The sequence below is a fragment of the Nyctereutes procyonoides genome, unplaced genomic scaffold (genome assembly GCF_905146905.1).
Source record: "Nyctereutes procyonoides isolate TBG_1078 unplaced genomic scaffold, NYPRO_anot_genome, whole genome shotgun sequence".
NCBI classification, from domain to species: Eukaryota; Metazoa; Chordata; class Mammalia; order Carnivora; family Canidae; genus Nyctereutes; species Nyctereutes procyonoides.
The window spans coordinates 22,887,148-22,901,691 of record NW_026575040.1 but is presented as its reverse complement, the minus strand read 5'-3'; the positions used below and the strand labels follow the sequence as shown (position 1 = coordinate 22,901,691).

At 35.8% G+C, this 14,544-nt stretch overlaps 1 protein-coding gene across 8 annotated transcripts in view; it reads left to right on the top strand.

Moving 5' to 3' along the window:
- Positions 1-14,266, top strand: part of MAPK6 (mitogen-activated protein kinase 6) — a 47,839-nt gene extending 33,573 nt beyond the window's left edge. For 7 of the 8 annotated variants that reach the window (XM_055319869.1, XM_055319863.1, XM_055319865.1 and 4 more), the window contains exons 3-6: positions 1,615-1,759; positions 5,223-5,387; positions 9,684-9,885; positions 12,018-14,266. In XM_055319869.1, coding sequence (XP_055175844.1) covers positions 1,615-1,759; positions 5,223-5,387; positions 9,684-9,885; positions 12,018-13,119 — 1,614 coding nt within the window. In that variant the 3' untranslated portion in view covers positions 13,120-14,266. Of the gene's footprint in view, positions 1-1,614; positions 1,765-5,222; positions 5,388-9,683; positions 9,886-12,017 lie in introns of those variants that run through there. The other variant, XM_055319871.1, reaches the window with a different exon arrangement.
- The last annotated feature ends 278 nt before the right edge of the window (positions 14,267-14,544 follow it).

The following is a 14,544-nucleotide window of genomic DNA, read 5'->3' as shown; positions in this document are numbered from 1 at the left end:
GACAGATTTTTTTTCTCCATTAATTGTATTAAACTTTATGTAGTACCTTTTTCTCAGATACAGATCTACTTTCATTCAGAATCTCCATATGTTTAAAAGGAAGTTGGGGGGGATCCCTGGATGGCTCGGCGGTTTGGCGCCTGCCTTTGGCCCAGGGAGCGATCCTGGAGTCCCAGGATCGAGCCCCACCTCGGGCTTCTAGCATGGAGCCTGCTTCTCCCTCTACCTGTGTCTCTGCCTCTCTCTCTCTCTCTCTCTCTCTCTCTCTGTGTGTGTGTCTATCATAAATAAATAAATAAATCTTTTTTTTTTAAAGGAAGTTGGAATGGGATCCTAAAAGTATATGGTTATTTATTATAATTGAAACTCTCCCTTATTTAAAAGTGAGATAAATTCTTATGTGTTTAGGGCAAAATTGTGGTCCTATCCGAAGGTAAGAGGGGATGCTATTTCAATTTTTAGGTCTTTTGTCCCTTTGAGTCTCTACTGTTCTGTTATGCTTTGTTTAGGCAAATTTAATTTAGTTTGATATCTAAATTGGTATAGAGATAAAATGGGCAGTAAGAATAGCTTAAGGGATCCATAGTAACTGTACTTTAGGTAACAATTTAACTTTATATAAGAAGTAAATTGTTTTCTGAACCAAACTTTGGTCTTTTAGTTTTCAAATGAAATTGTCTGTGGGATCCTGCTGTTTAAAATATTAAAGTGGAACTCCTCTGGTTATAAAGAACCCCTTGGAGCTCCCTGCTTGCTTGGATTCCCATAGTACATGCCTAAACAAACAGATCTTTTCATTCACATGTTAGCATCTCACATTAAGTATAACTTAATTTTTTTAAAACTTTAACGTAGAAATATAGTATTAAAATGAAATGGACAACCGTCACATCTTTTTTATGGGTAACAGTGAAGTATTGTGGATAGAACACTGAACTAAGAGTTAAACTAGTTAAAATTGAGTTCCATTTCTGACCTTAAGTAGATTCCTTAATCTGTGAGTGTTACCATCCCTCTAAAATGGCGTAATATCTACCTTCATAATTTTTCAGGGTTGTTTTGACCCTGTTTTAAGGATGAAGTAAGGTCGTATACGTATATAACTCTTTTTGTTGAGTGCTTTATAAACGTAAAGTAGTAAAATTGATTAGGAATGGGATACATAATAAAGCCAGGTCCCCTGCATTGTCAGGAGGTTGGCATTGGTTTATAAGTAGCACCCTAGGTGCTCTTTTTTACCTTTCCCTCATTGATTTAAAGCATCCCTCCTCCTCAAGTAACTTAAGACTTGAAGTGAAAAATAGCTTCTCTTCGAAACATGCTTTGAATATGTGATATAGTCAGCATTAATCTTGTATAGTATATATAGTATATTTTGGTCAGCAGACTTCATGTGAACATCATCTTATGGATGATATATCCCAGGGAGAGTTTAACCCCCTATTGAGCCTGAAAAGTGTAAGAGCCTCGAAAATAGGCATATAAATCAACAGTATTGTTTTAGGATTTCACTTTTTTTTTTTTTAAGATCAGAGATTTTTTAATGAGTCAAGTTTTATGTACTGTTCTTCAGCTAAAGTAAAATATTAAAGTATGTGTTTTTTTTTTTTTCAGGGTCATCTTTCTGAAGGATTGGTTACTAAATGGTACAGGTCTCCACGTCTTTTACTGTCTCCTAATAATTATACTAAAGCCATTGATATGTGGGCTGCAGGCTGCATCTTTGCTGAAATGCTGACTGGTAAAACCCTCTTTGCAGGTTAGAAATTTTAAAATATTTGGAAAAAAAATAAAATATTTGGAAAAAAATTACCTCAAAGAGAAATAATTTTGCATGTATCTATGAATCAAGATTTATATAAGATTTAACATAATTTATTATAGTCTGATATTAAAATGAAAAGATAAAATGGTGTTTTAATATTTTAAAAAGTTTAGAAACAGTATATTCACCGAATATATTCACTCAGCAAATTTAGTCAAAATTCTAGTGTTATTTTATGTTTTTCTTCTTAAACATAATTTTTTATTTTTAGACTCACAATATGTGTTGGTAATCTTAAATGATGCCTGAATTGTCTAATGTTGTCAGTGTTTGTACTCTTAGTAAAAATTTTTAGCTGTCATTGGAAATCCAGTAATTCTTTGTCCTCTATCATCTCTGATGTCTGAACTGCCATATCCTGTTGTCTGACTGCTGTGACCTTTCAGAAACAACCAAACAAGTAATTTTTTGCTGAGTTTGGTGCTATGAGGGAGTCTATAGAAGTATGAGAGAGAATTTAGTCCAACATAGGAAAGGGAGAATAGTCCATGAAAAATATCAAGTGTTGTAAAGCAAAGTATGAGTCTGTATAAAATTATTTAGTGAGAGTATAAGAGCTACAAGCTTAGAGTCTTCATCAGTGATGGCTAAAACAAAAGGTATAATGGAGTAAAAAGATTTTTCATTACATAGGAATAGTGAAGAATTTTGGTGGGAGGAAGAGAGAAAGAATGGTACTATATAAATGAAGGTATGAGTCTGAATCAGTGAGAAAAGATTGATGAAAGAAATCATGTACATGCATGAATTAGTGAGAAAAGTTGGATGAAAAAAGCTGTCAAATAATGAACATACTTATGACTGCTTAAGATGGAGCCAGAATACTTAGAAAAGTAGGCAGAGGAATTCCCATTCGGAAATAGGGTATTAAAGATTTTTTAGTTTGATAATTGACATGGTGGTGAATTAGGTCTTTTCTCCCTTTTGACGTTACTGTTTTTCTCTCTAACCAATCTTAGAATGACCCTCTCACCACTCCCAAATTGTGCTAAGAGCAGAAGAAAGGGAATGGAGCAGGATCTACTTACAAAAAAAGTATTAATTAAAGAAAAGATAAGAGTACACAGAAAAGCATTATTGAAGAAAGGATGGTATCCATAAATGCCCTTGAATTTTTTTTTAAAGAGCACTCAGCTTACATAACATTAACCAATCTTTTTAGTTTTCCTCTTAAATTTATCTGAAATTTCTTCTGTGATGTGTGATAGTGATTGAATTTCCACTAGGCAGAGTGAGAAAATACCAGTGATTCCTGGAAATTAAATGGTTAAGTGGATTGAATTTTTTCCTAGGAACAATTAGAGTTTAAATTGCTAAAATTCAGGTATGTTCCAACATATGTACGATAAATATCTTATTACTTGTTGCTGCACATTTAAATAACATAATTTTGATCTTAAATCCATGTAAACTTTAAGCAACTAATGGGAATTGTGAAATGATTTGAAAGATCCAATTTTAGTTCCTTTCTACTGCTTTATTGGTAGATTTGTGAACCATTCAATAAAAGCATGTGGGAGATCTGTTTATTAGGTATAGGCCCCAAATGAACAGAACAAAAAAGGCATGGACTGAGATGTCTAATAGCATCTCAAATTTAACCTACCCAAACTGAACTCCTGATATTTCCCCCTCATATTTTTTCTGCTATCTTCCTCATCTTAGTAAACCAGATCCACTTTTTTAGATGCTGAGTCAAAAATCTTGGCTTCATAGAGATTCTATGGGTTCTTCCTTTGAAATATATTAAGACTTTAACTGCTTATTATTATCTCTATCACTACCCACCTTTCCATAGTTCAGTCAATTATGTCTCTCCTGGTCTCATGTAGGATTTTTTTTTTTTTAGGATTTTTTTTTTAATATTTTGTTTATTCATGAGAGACACAGAGAGGCAAAGACAAAGGCAGAGGCATGCTCCCCATGGGGAGCCCAATGTGGGACTCGATCCCCAGTACCCCAGGATCACGACCTGAGCCAAAGGCAGATGCCCAACCACTGAGCCACCCAGGTGCCCCCTCATGTAGGATTTAACTGCCTTTTCTGCTTTAATATTTGCTGTCTGTAGCCTAGTTACCACATAGCAGCCATAAGAGTTCTCTGAAAACTAAATTAGAAAGTGTCGTTTTTCTTCTTTAGACTCTGTCATGTCTCCCTATCAAATTCAGGATAAAGCAAACCCTTTGTATTGTGTTACCACTCTGACTTCATCTTCCAATACTTCCCCTGTGGCCACTCTATTTCAGCTACACTTAACCTTAATTACTGTTTCTTGGACACACCAAGCCCAATCTCCTCTGAACCTTTGCACCTTTTCCATCTTCCTGGAACTCCCTTCCTCCATTTGAATGCATGATGTGTTCTCCAACTTCCTCAGTTTTCAGCTTCTCAGCGATGCCTTCCTTGGTCATCCTGTATTAATTAGCAGTCCTCCCCTGAAAGTGCTGTTTATCCTCCCTGCTTAGTGTATTTTTCTTCATAACATTTGCTACATTTGACATAAATGTTGACAATTATTATCTATCTTCCTCTCCTAGATTGTAAGCTCCATGAAGGCAAGGATTTGGTCTCTTTTGTTTCACAGTTGTATTTTAAAGTGCCTTGCTTATAGCAGGTACTCAAGAAAAATGTAGAGGTTGAATGAATTCTAGAAATTCATGGAAAAGCAAACAATGTTTTTTTTTTTTCTAGTCACCATTTAGCTTAAAGTTCCCCCTATTATTTCTTGAATAATGGTCCTGAAATGCTACCTGGAAAAAAAACTTGTTATGTAAATCTAGTCCAATAGTCCATTTTACTGATGATGAAATGAAGTCATTACCGTGCTAAGATTTCCAAAGATCTAGCCAGTTAATTAGTGGTATAGCCAAGACTAGAATCCACATCTTTTGAATCCAAATTTTTCACTATTTTGTGATACCTTAATGTGAGGCTACACTTAAAGGGTCAGTATCTTACAGAATCAAAGCAGTCAAAAGTAAATATGTCAGTGAGCAGAAATTGAAATAGATGTGCTTTTTTTTTTTTTTTTTTAATTTATTTACGATAGTCACAGAGAGAGAGAGAGAGAGAGGCAGAGACACAGGCAGATGGAGAAGCAGGCTCCATGCACCGGGAGCCCGACGTGGGTCTCCAGGATCGCGCCCTGGGCCAAAGGCAGGCGCTAAACCGCTGCGCCACCCAGGGATCCCCCTAGATGTGCTTTTTGAGTAGATTGATGATATTCAAAGCAGAGAAACTTGCTGGTTAAGGATTCAGTTAACATCATTTTCTTCCCATTGGTCATGACAGTATTTAAGTTAATTTCTTATAGCCTTAGAATGTCTGTTGCCAAATAAGTAAATATTGAAGAATGTGTTTATTTATATTGTATTTGATGTTTATTTTATCTCACCAGGTGCACATGAACTTGAACAGATGCAGCTGATTTTAGAATCTATTCCTGTTGTACATGAGGAAGATCGTCAGGAGCTTCTCAGCGTAATTCCAGTTTACATTAGAAATGACATGACTGAGCCACACAAACCTTTAACTCAGCTGCTTCCAGGAATTAGTCGAGAAGGTATGGTTACTCAAGAGTAACCATTATGTAATGGGGTGTGTGTGAGTGTGCATGTGTGTGCGCATGCGCACTCATTCAGGTATCTCTGTATCCCAAAAAGTCTTCAGACGCTATACCTTATCTAAAACTTCAGTGCTTTTCCCTTTTTGGTCTGGCTCTTAGGCTAGGATCTGTTTCTTTGTTCCTCTTAATGATTTTTCAGATTCCGTAAAGTGTATCCCTCTCTTCTGGTTCTAACTCCCATCTTGGTTTTTCAGCTTACACCTCTGATATTATCTACTATAGGCAAGTATCTACAATACTGTCCTTCACTGAGCTAAAACAAAGTTCTGTGAAGGTTATATGATAAGTGTGGATATGAATATGAATGTGACTTAGATATGGAAAAGTGAATTGAGTTGGGGGAAAGCAAAGTCTTCAGGGCAAGGGAGCAATGGGGGAAAGAGCAAAACTCTATGAGCAAACATTACAATAAGAGTTTGTAGATTCGTGTTAATATTAGGTGCTAAATGTGAGAGTTTGTGCGAGCTTGAAAGAAGTAGAAACTTGGAGAGAATCAAAACTTTGTTGACCACTAAAGCAAATAATTTCATGTCTCAGAGTGAAATGTCTTTAGGATTTGTTGCTATACATAATATGCAAAAGTGTAACTTTTGTAGTAGTTACCTGTAATAAGATTTTTAAGATTTTATTTTTAAGTAATCTCTGTACCCAACCATGGGGCTTGAACTCACACCCTGTGATTAGGAGTTGTATGCTTTACTGACTGAGCCAGACAGGTACCCCAGTATAACATTTTTTTTAAGCAAGAGCGTTAGACATGAGAAACATCTTTCTTAAAAGTTGATTGTCTTACATATTTAAGAATTATTGTATTAAGACACATCAATGTCAGGATTGTATAGCTCTCTCATGAATCAACAAGTTTAGGGATATATAGTTTTCTAAGCATCTTAAGCTTTGAATTATATAGCCATTATACATATCACCCACTCTGATCATTATATGTGGTTCAGGTTATTATGTATCAAAGTCTTTTAAAATTGCAAGTATTTTGTGATGCCTGGGTGGCTTAGTCGGTTAAGTGTCTGATTCTTGATCTAAGGGTTCAAGGTCCACGTTTAGTAAAAATACTAAAATTAGGCAGCAAGTGTTTTGAGAAAACTGGATGGCAAAATCATAATGACATTTTTTGTTTTTTTTCAAATGTGCTTAAAACTCATATAGTGGATACCTAAGTAAAAAGGAGGCAGATGTATTTAATTTCAGCAGGTTTTGCAGGATTCATTTTCAATAGTTCTATATTCCTAACTGGCCTTCAAGTATATCTTCACAATCAGATTCCAATGCTGGTTATCTTGCTCCTGATCTTGTAGCCACTGTCATGACATCCTTGTTCATAACTGAATAGTAGTCACATAGCATTTGACCATGCCTCAGAATCCTCTGTGGGAGCTCTTTATTTTTTTTATTTTTATTTTTTTAAGATTTTATTTATTTATTAATGAGAGACACAGAGAGAGAGAGAGAGAGAGGCAGAGACACAGGCAGAGGGAGAAGCAGGCTTCATGCAGGGAGCCTGATGTGGGACTCGATCCTCGGACTCCAGGATCATGCCCTGGGCCGAAGGCAGGCGCCAAACCCCTGAGCCACCCAGGGATCCCTGTGGGAGCTCTTTAAAAATGCAGACTATTAGGTTAGAATTCAGAAGTAGAGTGGGGAGCAGAACATGTGTCTTCTTAAAAATTATTTATTTATTTATTTAGGTTATGTATTAGAGAAAGGGCGTGTGTGAACAGGGGGAGGGGCAGAAGGAGAGGGAGAAGCAGACTCCTCACTGAGCATGGGACCCAATATGGGGCTTGATTCTATGACCCTGAGATCATGACCTGAGCCGAAATCAAGAATTGGATGCTCAAACTGACTGAACCATCCAGGCATCCCACATGTGTATTTTTAAAACCCTTTACAGGTATGGCCCTGCTCAGCCAGGTTGAGGTACAAGAATAGCCTTGATTGCCTTTGGAGTCACTGTTGCTATTGCTGTGTCTTATCAAAAGAGTCAGGCTAGTAATATAGGACATTGCTGTCAAAGCATTTGCAGTCTAGCCAAATTTGAATCATCTTTTTCCCTACCTTCATTAGGATTGGGACCATATCTTAGCTGTGAGCCAATTTGAATATTTGGCTGACAGCTGGAATTATTCATAATGCATTGAATATATGTTTGATAATGGGTTAACTATCAGGCAAAAGTTTTTGGTATTCATAAGTGGCAGAGCTATGCTCACATACAAGTCAATGCAGTTTTTAAATTCCTGAGACTAAAGATTTACTCTGTAGATATGCTCTACACCAGTTTCTTTTTGATTAATATTGGAGTTTTATTTGGGGGCAGAGTATATTATGAGGCAATGGGACTTATAATACATGTTCTTTTCTCACGTGTTCATGGTCTCCAGAGGGGGGGCGGGGAAAAGAAGATTAAGTACATATGAATTAACACATTTATACAATTAGGAACCCTGGTGGTCTTTCGTCTTTAGATGAAATATCCTTTTTTCATTTTCCTCTGTACTTAACCTCTCATCTTCCCTTCCGCTGTAGTTTACCATGTATTTCTATATCTTAGTATACTTCAGCACCATCAAAGCAAATAGATTGATTTCTTTGAGTGCAGTGCTGGCCAATAGAACTTTCTGCAACTATGGAAATAGTCTGTATGTGCATATTCTGCATGCACTTGGGAGCTCAGCTTGGCTAGTTTCTTACCTCTTCCTCTTCCTGCTGCCTACAGTTCCTAAATGCTAGGGATTTTAGAGTATATTACTCTTGTGTGGTTGGATATATATCTCCCCTCTCTCTGAGAATGGTGATTGTGCTGGGTCAGCCCTTTATAACTCTGTTTTAGAGTCTCTCTTACCTTGAGACACAAGAGCCCTGGACTAAGATGGACTCTTTTGCGAGAAAAACAATAGTAGCTTGAGGTATTGTGAAATAAGTTACTAGATTAGGGAAATATAATAGGAGGGGGTAAAGAGGAGGAGTGGAAGAGGCCTCAGCCATGGGCCACTGAAGGGCATGAGTAGCAATGAGCCATAGGTTTCTTTAGTCTTTATTGGAATGATTTGAGGATTGAATAAGAAAATGTATATGAATGCACTTTGTAAAATATTAAAGGCTATAAAAAATCAGCTATTGCTTACATTAATGAGAAATTTGGGAATTGAGAATAGTGTTCTTTCTAGAATATAGCTTAGTTTTAGAAAGAAGGACTGTCTTTTCCTGTGAGACAGAGGTAAGAATAAGAGGACAATATGACAGGCCATAGTGAAGAAGTAGGGATTGAGATAAATGTCAAGGGGGTTTAGGTATGATTAAGATTGAGAGCATAAAGAGATGGTGTGGAACATTGCTGAGCAGTAGCAAAGGCCAAATTGCAGTTCTACAATATGAATTTGTAATGAGCTCTGTGTGTGTGTGTGTGTGTGTGTGTGGTTTCTGCATTGAGCTTTCATCAGTGCTGTATGGCTAGGAACAGGGAAAGTAGATGGAGCAAATGATTCAAAGTTGAGGGTTGGTATAAATCATAAGGCATACAAGTGTGCGGTGGTATAAGGACAACCTTCAGGCTGAAGACAGGTGTTGTTCAGGATGAGTTAGGTGCTTATGAGCTAAGTTAGTGGGAAGAATTGGGTGTGTGATAGGTAACTTCCAAAGCCCTAAAATGAACAAGTGCATTTGTGTAATATGTTGGAGTGTGATTGATGTGAAACAGAGATCAACAAATTAGTACAACAGCTTGTCAGTGAGGTAAGGGAAGGAAAGGGTAAATGATTTTTTATTAAGCACTAGACGCTATGCTTTACATTTAATTTTATACCTTTTAAGATATCTGTCTATATATCCATTTTTACTCAGCAAGTTTAAGTAAACCCTTTACAGCTAGTAATTCATTTAAGCTAGTGAGTTGCAGAGCTGACATTATGACCTATAGTATTAGGTTGAACCATGTGAAATTGCTGTTATTTGACCATTTTTGACTGACAAAAATAGAAGTTTCATATGGTTCAACCTAATATATTCTTTTACTTTGTAACTGACCATAGTATGAGACCATAGTATGAGATTTCAAATATGTACTGTATTGAGTGAATGTCTTTACTTTTTAATCTATAAATCAGGTAAATTTTATTCTCTGATAAACTTAAGTTTTTAATTGTATAATCCCTTTTTTTGCTTCTTTGGTTGATGACCTCTAATACAGTTAAGATGTTTCATCCCTTTCTTTTGCAGCACTGGATTTCCTGGAACAAATTTTGACATTTAGCCCAATGGATAGGTTGACAGCAGAAGAAGCTCTTTCCCATCCTTACATGAGCATATATTCTTTTCCAATGGATGAGCCAATTTCAAGTCATCCTTTTCATATTGAAGATGAAGTTGATGATATTTTACTTATGGATGAAACTCATAGTCACATTTATAACTGGGAAAGGTAAATTGATCCTAAGTTAGAAAAATACCATTTATTGTATTTTCACAATGCACATACTATATGATTATGGCTCATTTATTGTATTTTCAATAAACCGTAATGCAGTAAGTTTTATTTTTAAATTACTTATGACAAAACGGTGTAGATGTCTTCAAAATTTAATGATGGTCTCTTTGGGTTTGTGCTAAACTTATAATATCTTTGAATAGCCTTTATGTAATTTAAATATTTAATAGTTAACTGGTTAGGATATACATAATGGGAAAGTGTAAATTCTACTTTGAAACATGTCTAAGCTGTTAAGGCATGTTTAGTTAACAAATATAAGGTCCTTTAAACTTGAGAGTTGAAGGTTAGAAATCTGAACCCTTTTAAACTATTGCTTTTATAAATGCCACAAATTTTTTTTAAGATGTTGGATGACAAGACTGAACCTTATCCAAATAGATATCTTCATAATGGCTCAAATTTTATGTAAAATCTTTTATACCTTAGAATAGAAATTATTTTGTTTCATGGTACATGCTGTTCAAATCTATTTTCCTAATGACACAAAATTAACCTTGGACTGCTTGAACATAGGTTCAATATAAGGGACTCGTCTATTTTGAATAGTAGAAAATATCAAAACAGGTAACATTATACATTTTATTTTTTATTTTTATTTTTTTTAAAGATTTTATTTATTTATTCATGAGAGAGAGAGAGGCAGAGACACAGGCAGAGGGAAAAGCAAGCTCCATGCAGGGAGCCCTACGTGGGACTCGATCCCGGGACTCCAGGATCAGGCCCTGGGCCGAAGGTGGTGCTAAACCACTGAGTCACCAGGGCCGCCCAACATTTTACATTTTAGTTCAAAATTCCACCCCCGCCCCCCAGCTTTCTTTTAGGATTTCTAAGTTTCCAGGGAAATTTAGATACAATTTTGCTACAAAGTAGGATTGTAGCATGTAATCATAAATCAATATTATTATTATTTTGAAAGATTTTGTTAATTTTAGAGAGTATGTGTGGAGGAGCTGCAGAGGGGGAGGAGGAGGAGAAAGAATCTTTCAGGCAGACTACGTACTGAGCGCACAGCCCTTTATGGGGCTTGATCTCACAACCCCAAAGATCATGACATGAGCTGAAACCAAAAGTCTGAAGCTCAACCCACAGAGTCACCCAGGTGCCCCATGTATCAATATTTTTTAAAATCTTTGGGTAGTTTTGATATTTAGCCAGGTGTCAGAGTTATGAATGACAGTCTTAAAACTTTAGAATTTCATATATTTCTATGTTTAAAAGAACAGTATTTTAAAATTAAATAAGTAGTTAATATTAAAATTAATTTGTTTAGTTATTGCATTTTTTCCCCTCCTAAAACGTTGAGGTATTTGTACATTTACATGTCTGGCAATGACCTGTTGGTCCACATGAACATTTCTACTGTCAACATATAGTTCTTTCATACATACTCCAATGTCTTCCAGTCTCTTTTCTAGGCCTTCCTCCCCATCCCCCAGCTGTGTGTGTCTGTGTCTCAGTCTGCCTCTACTTGGGCATGGAATGGTCACCTTGCTCTGATGTGTCAGTAAGAGGATATCACATTCAGTAGTACATATACATGGAGAAGTTTTCTTTCTATTCATGAACTCCAGCAAAGCATTCCTCATATTCTAGTCTGACTTGTTACCAGGAGAGTGAAAATCTGTAGGAGACCTGATTGAGATTAGAGATAGCCACAATCCCTGATTGAGATTTTATGGCCACAGAGTATTTTTTCTTTGTATGAAACTGTTAGAATTGAACATAGACATGCCAGCTACTCAGATGTTTATCTGCATTTGTGTTTGAAGGTGAATGAAAAATAGAATAGAGAAAAGACGGAGTAAATATGAAATGATCTTTGGTCTTAAAATTTAAGAATGGAAGACTCAGAATTTTACTGTAATTATGTTTCATTGGTAATTGCCAAAATTGCCTCATATTACGTTATTTAGTAACAGATCTTACCTATCCATTAAAATTATGAGCTATACTCCTATTGTCCCTTCATAGACCTAGCAGAGTGCTTTCACCTAAAAGGCGCTCAGTGAATTTGAAAAAGAAATCCTATACCTGGACTAACAGTGATGCATTAATTTTTTCAGGTACCATGATTGTCAATTTTCAGAGCATGATTGGCCTATACATAACAACTTTGATATTGATGAAGTTCAGCTTGACCCAAGAGCTCTGTCTGATGTCACTGATGAAGAAGAAGTACAGGTTGATCCTCGAAAATATTTGGATGGAGATCGTGAAAAGTATTTGGAGGATCCTGCTTTTGATACCAATTATTCTACTGATCCTTGTTGGCAGTACCCAGATCATCATGAAAACAAATACTGTGATCTGGAGTGTAGCCATACGTGTAACTACAAAACAAGGTCATCATCATATTTAGATAACTTAGTTTGGAGAGAGAGTGAAGTTAACCATTATTATGAACCCAAGCTTATTATAGATCTTTCCAATTGGAAAGAACAAAGCAAAGAAAAGTCTGATAAGAAAGGCAAGTCAAAATGTGAAAGGAATGGATTGGTTAAAGCCCAGATAGCTCTAGAGGAGGCATCACAGCAACTGGCTGAGAAAGAAAGGGAAAAGAATCAGGGATTTGACTTTGATTCCTTTATTGCAGGAACTATTCAGCTTAGTTCACAACATGAGCCTACTGATGTTGTTGATAAATTAAATGACTTGAATAGCTCAGTGTCCCAACTAGAATTGAAAAGTTTGATATCAAAGTCAGTCAGCCGAGAAAAACAGGAAAAGGGAATGGCAAATTTGGCTCAGTTGGAAGCCTTATACCAATCTTCTTGGGATAGCCAGTTTGTGGGTGGTGGGGAGGACTGTTTTCTCATAAATCAGTTTTGTTGTGAGGTGAGGAAGGATGAACAAATTGAGAAGGAAAACACTTACACCAGTTATTTGGACAAGTTCTTTAGCAGGAAAGAGGATACTGAAATGCTAGAAACTGAGCCAGTAGAGGATGGGAAGCTTGGAGAGAGAGGAAATGAGGAAGGGTTTCTGAACAACAGTGGGGAGTTCCTCTTTAACAAGCAGCTCGAATCCATAGGCATCCCGCAGTTTCACAGTCCGGTTGGGTCCCCACTTAAGTCAATACAGGCCACCTTAACACCTTCTGCTATGAAATCTTCCCCTCAGATCCCTCATAAGACATACAGCAGCATTCTGAAACATCTGAACTAAAACACTCAGCAGACATTTCTCTTTGTATGCTTCATGAAATGTGTTTTGTCTTTTTTATTACTAGTGTTTCAGTCATTTTTTTTACTTGAATCATATGGTGTCATTTAGAAAGGATTTTATTAGTTCTTGGTTTTTAAAATCCAGACTTTTTTTTCTACATGTGAGATGGTTTTCATTTTAACTGGCATGTCGTTTGCACACAAAAATAAAGAGTAGAGCAAAATAATGCAATGCAGGAGGAGACAAAAGAAATGCACTAAGACAAGTAAAAAACATTCTCATAGAACAATGATCTGTTTTACAGGAAACAAAATCTTGCCTTGAAATTTACACAGTGAGACTGTACATAATTGCATGAAAATATCTATTTTTTTCCTAAGACATTTTTCATTCATGAGTATTTTCAAGTTTTTCATACTGTACACATTTCTTAAGACACATGATACCAGCAGCAACTGAAAATGAATGCCGAATTTGGTACACATGTGTTATCTACCTCAAGGTAACAAAAGTATGTGGCAAAACATAGACCACCCATAGTGCTTCACATATGCACTTCTATTTAGCCAGCGTTTATTGTAGTAAACTATTCTTAATAAGATTCACGCACCGTTTATAAATGTTCTGGTATGCATTCTTTATAGTGAAGTGTTACTACATCACATCTTATTTATTTTAGCAAATCAATATATTTTCTGTATTTAATTATAAAAAGTTAACTTAGTTTTTGAAATTTATTTGCAAATACACTTTTTCCATTTGGCACTATGGTTTGTTGCCTACTTAAGCTGAATATATAATGTCAGCTCATCCTAAGGCTGTCCACGTACTTAATTTACTTAAGTATTCATTTTAAGTAAAGCGCTCACTGTGTATAGGAATTTGTATTTTGGAGGTGCTTGATCTATCTACAAAGAAACATTAGGAATTACTTTATTATAAAATGCTCCTAGAAGTCTTAACTGTGTTTATTTTTAAAAAAAAACTGTAATGTTAGACTTGTGTGCATGGAAGTAATTAAGGTACATCATTATTGTAGTTTAAAAGTTGTACATGATAAGACATATTTTGTTTTTACTGTATGTTTTTACTGAATGATCTGTTCCCCATCCCAAGGCAAGCATGAATAAAATTAGGTTAAAATGTAGCATGTGGCATTGCAGTCTCTTAGAATTCGTTTCATTTATTTTATTTTATTGAATACTGTCTGTATCTTTGGTTATCCTGTTCAAAGAAAAGGACAAATAAAACATGGCCAGCGAATATGGCTCCTGTCGAACTCTTTAGGTAATGCAGATTACCTGCTAGAAAGAATAAAAATCACTAGCAAAACCTTTATCTGATTCCACTTTTTGGCATCTTTAAATTGTGTCTGTATTTTAAGCTATTTTAGGATAAACAGCTTAAAAGAAAGTTCTTGGTCTC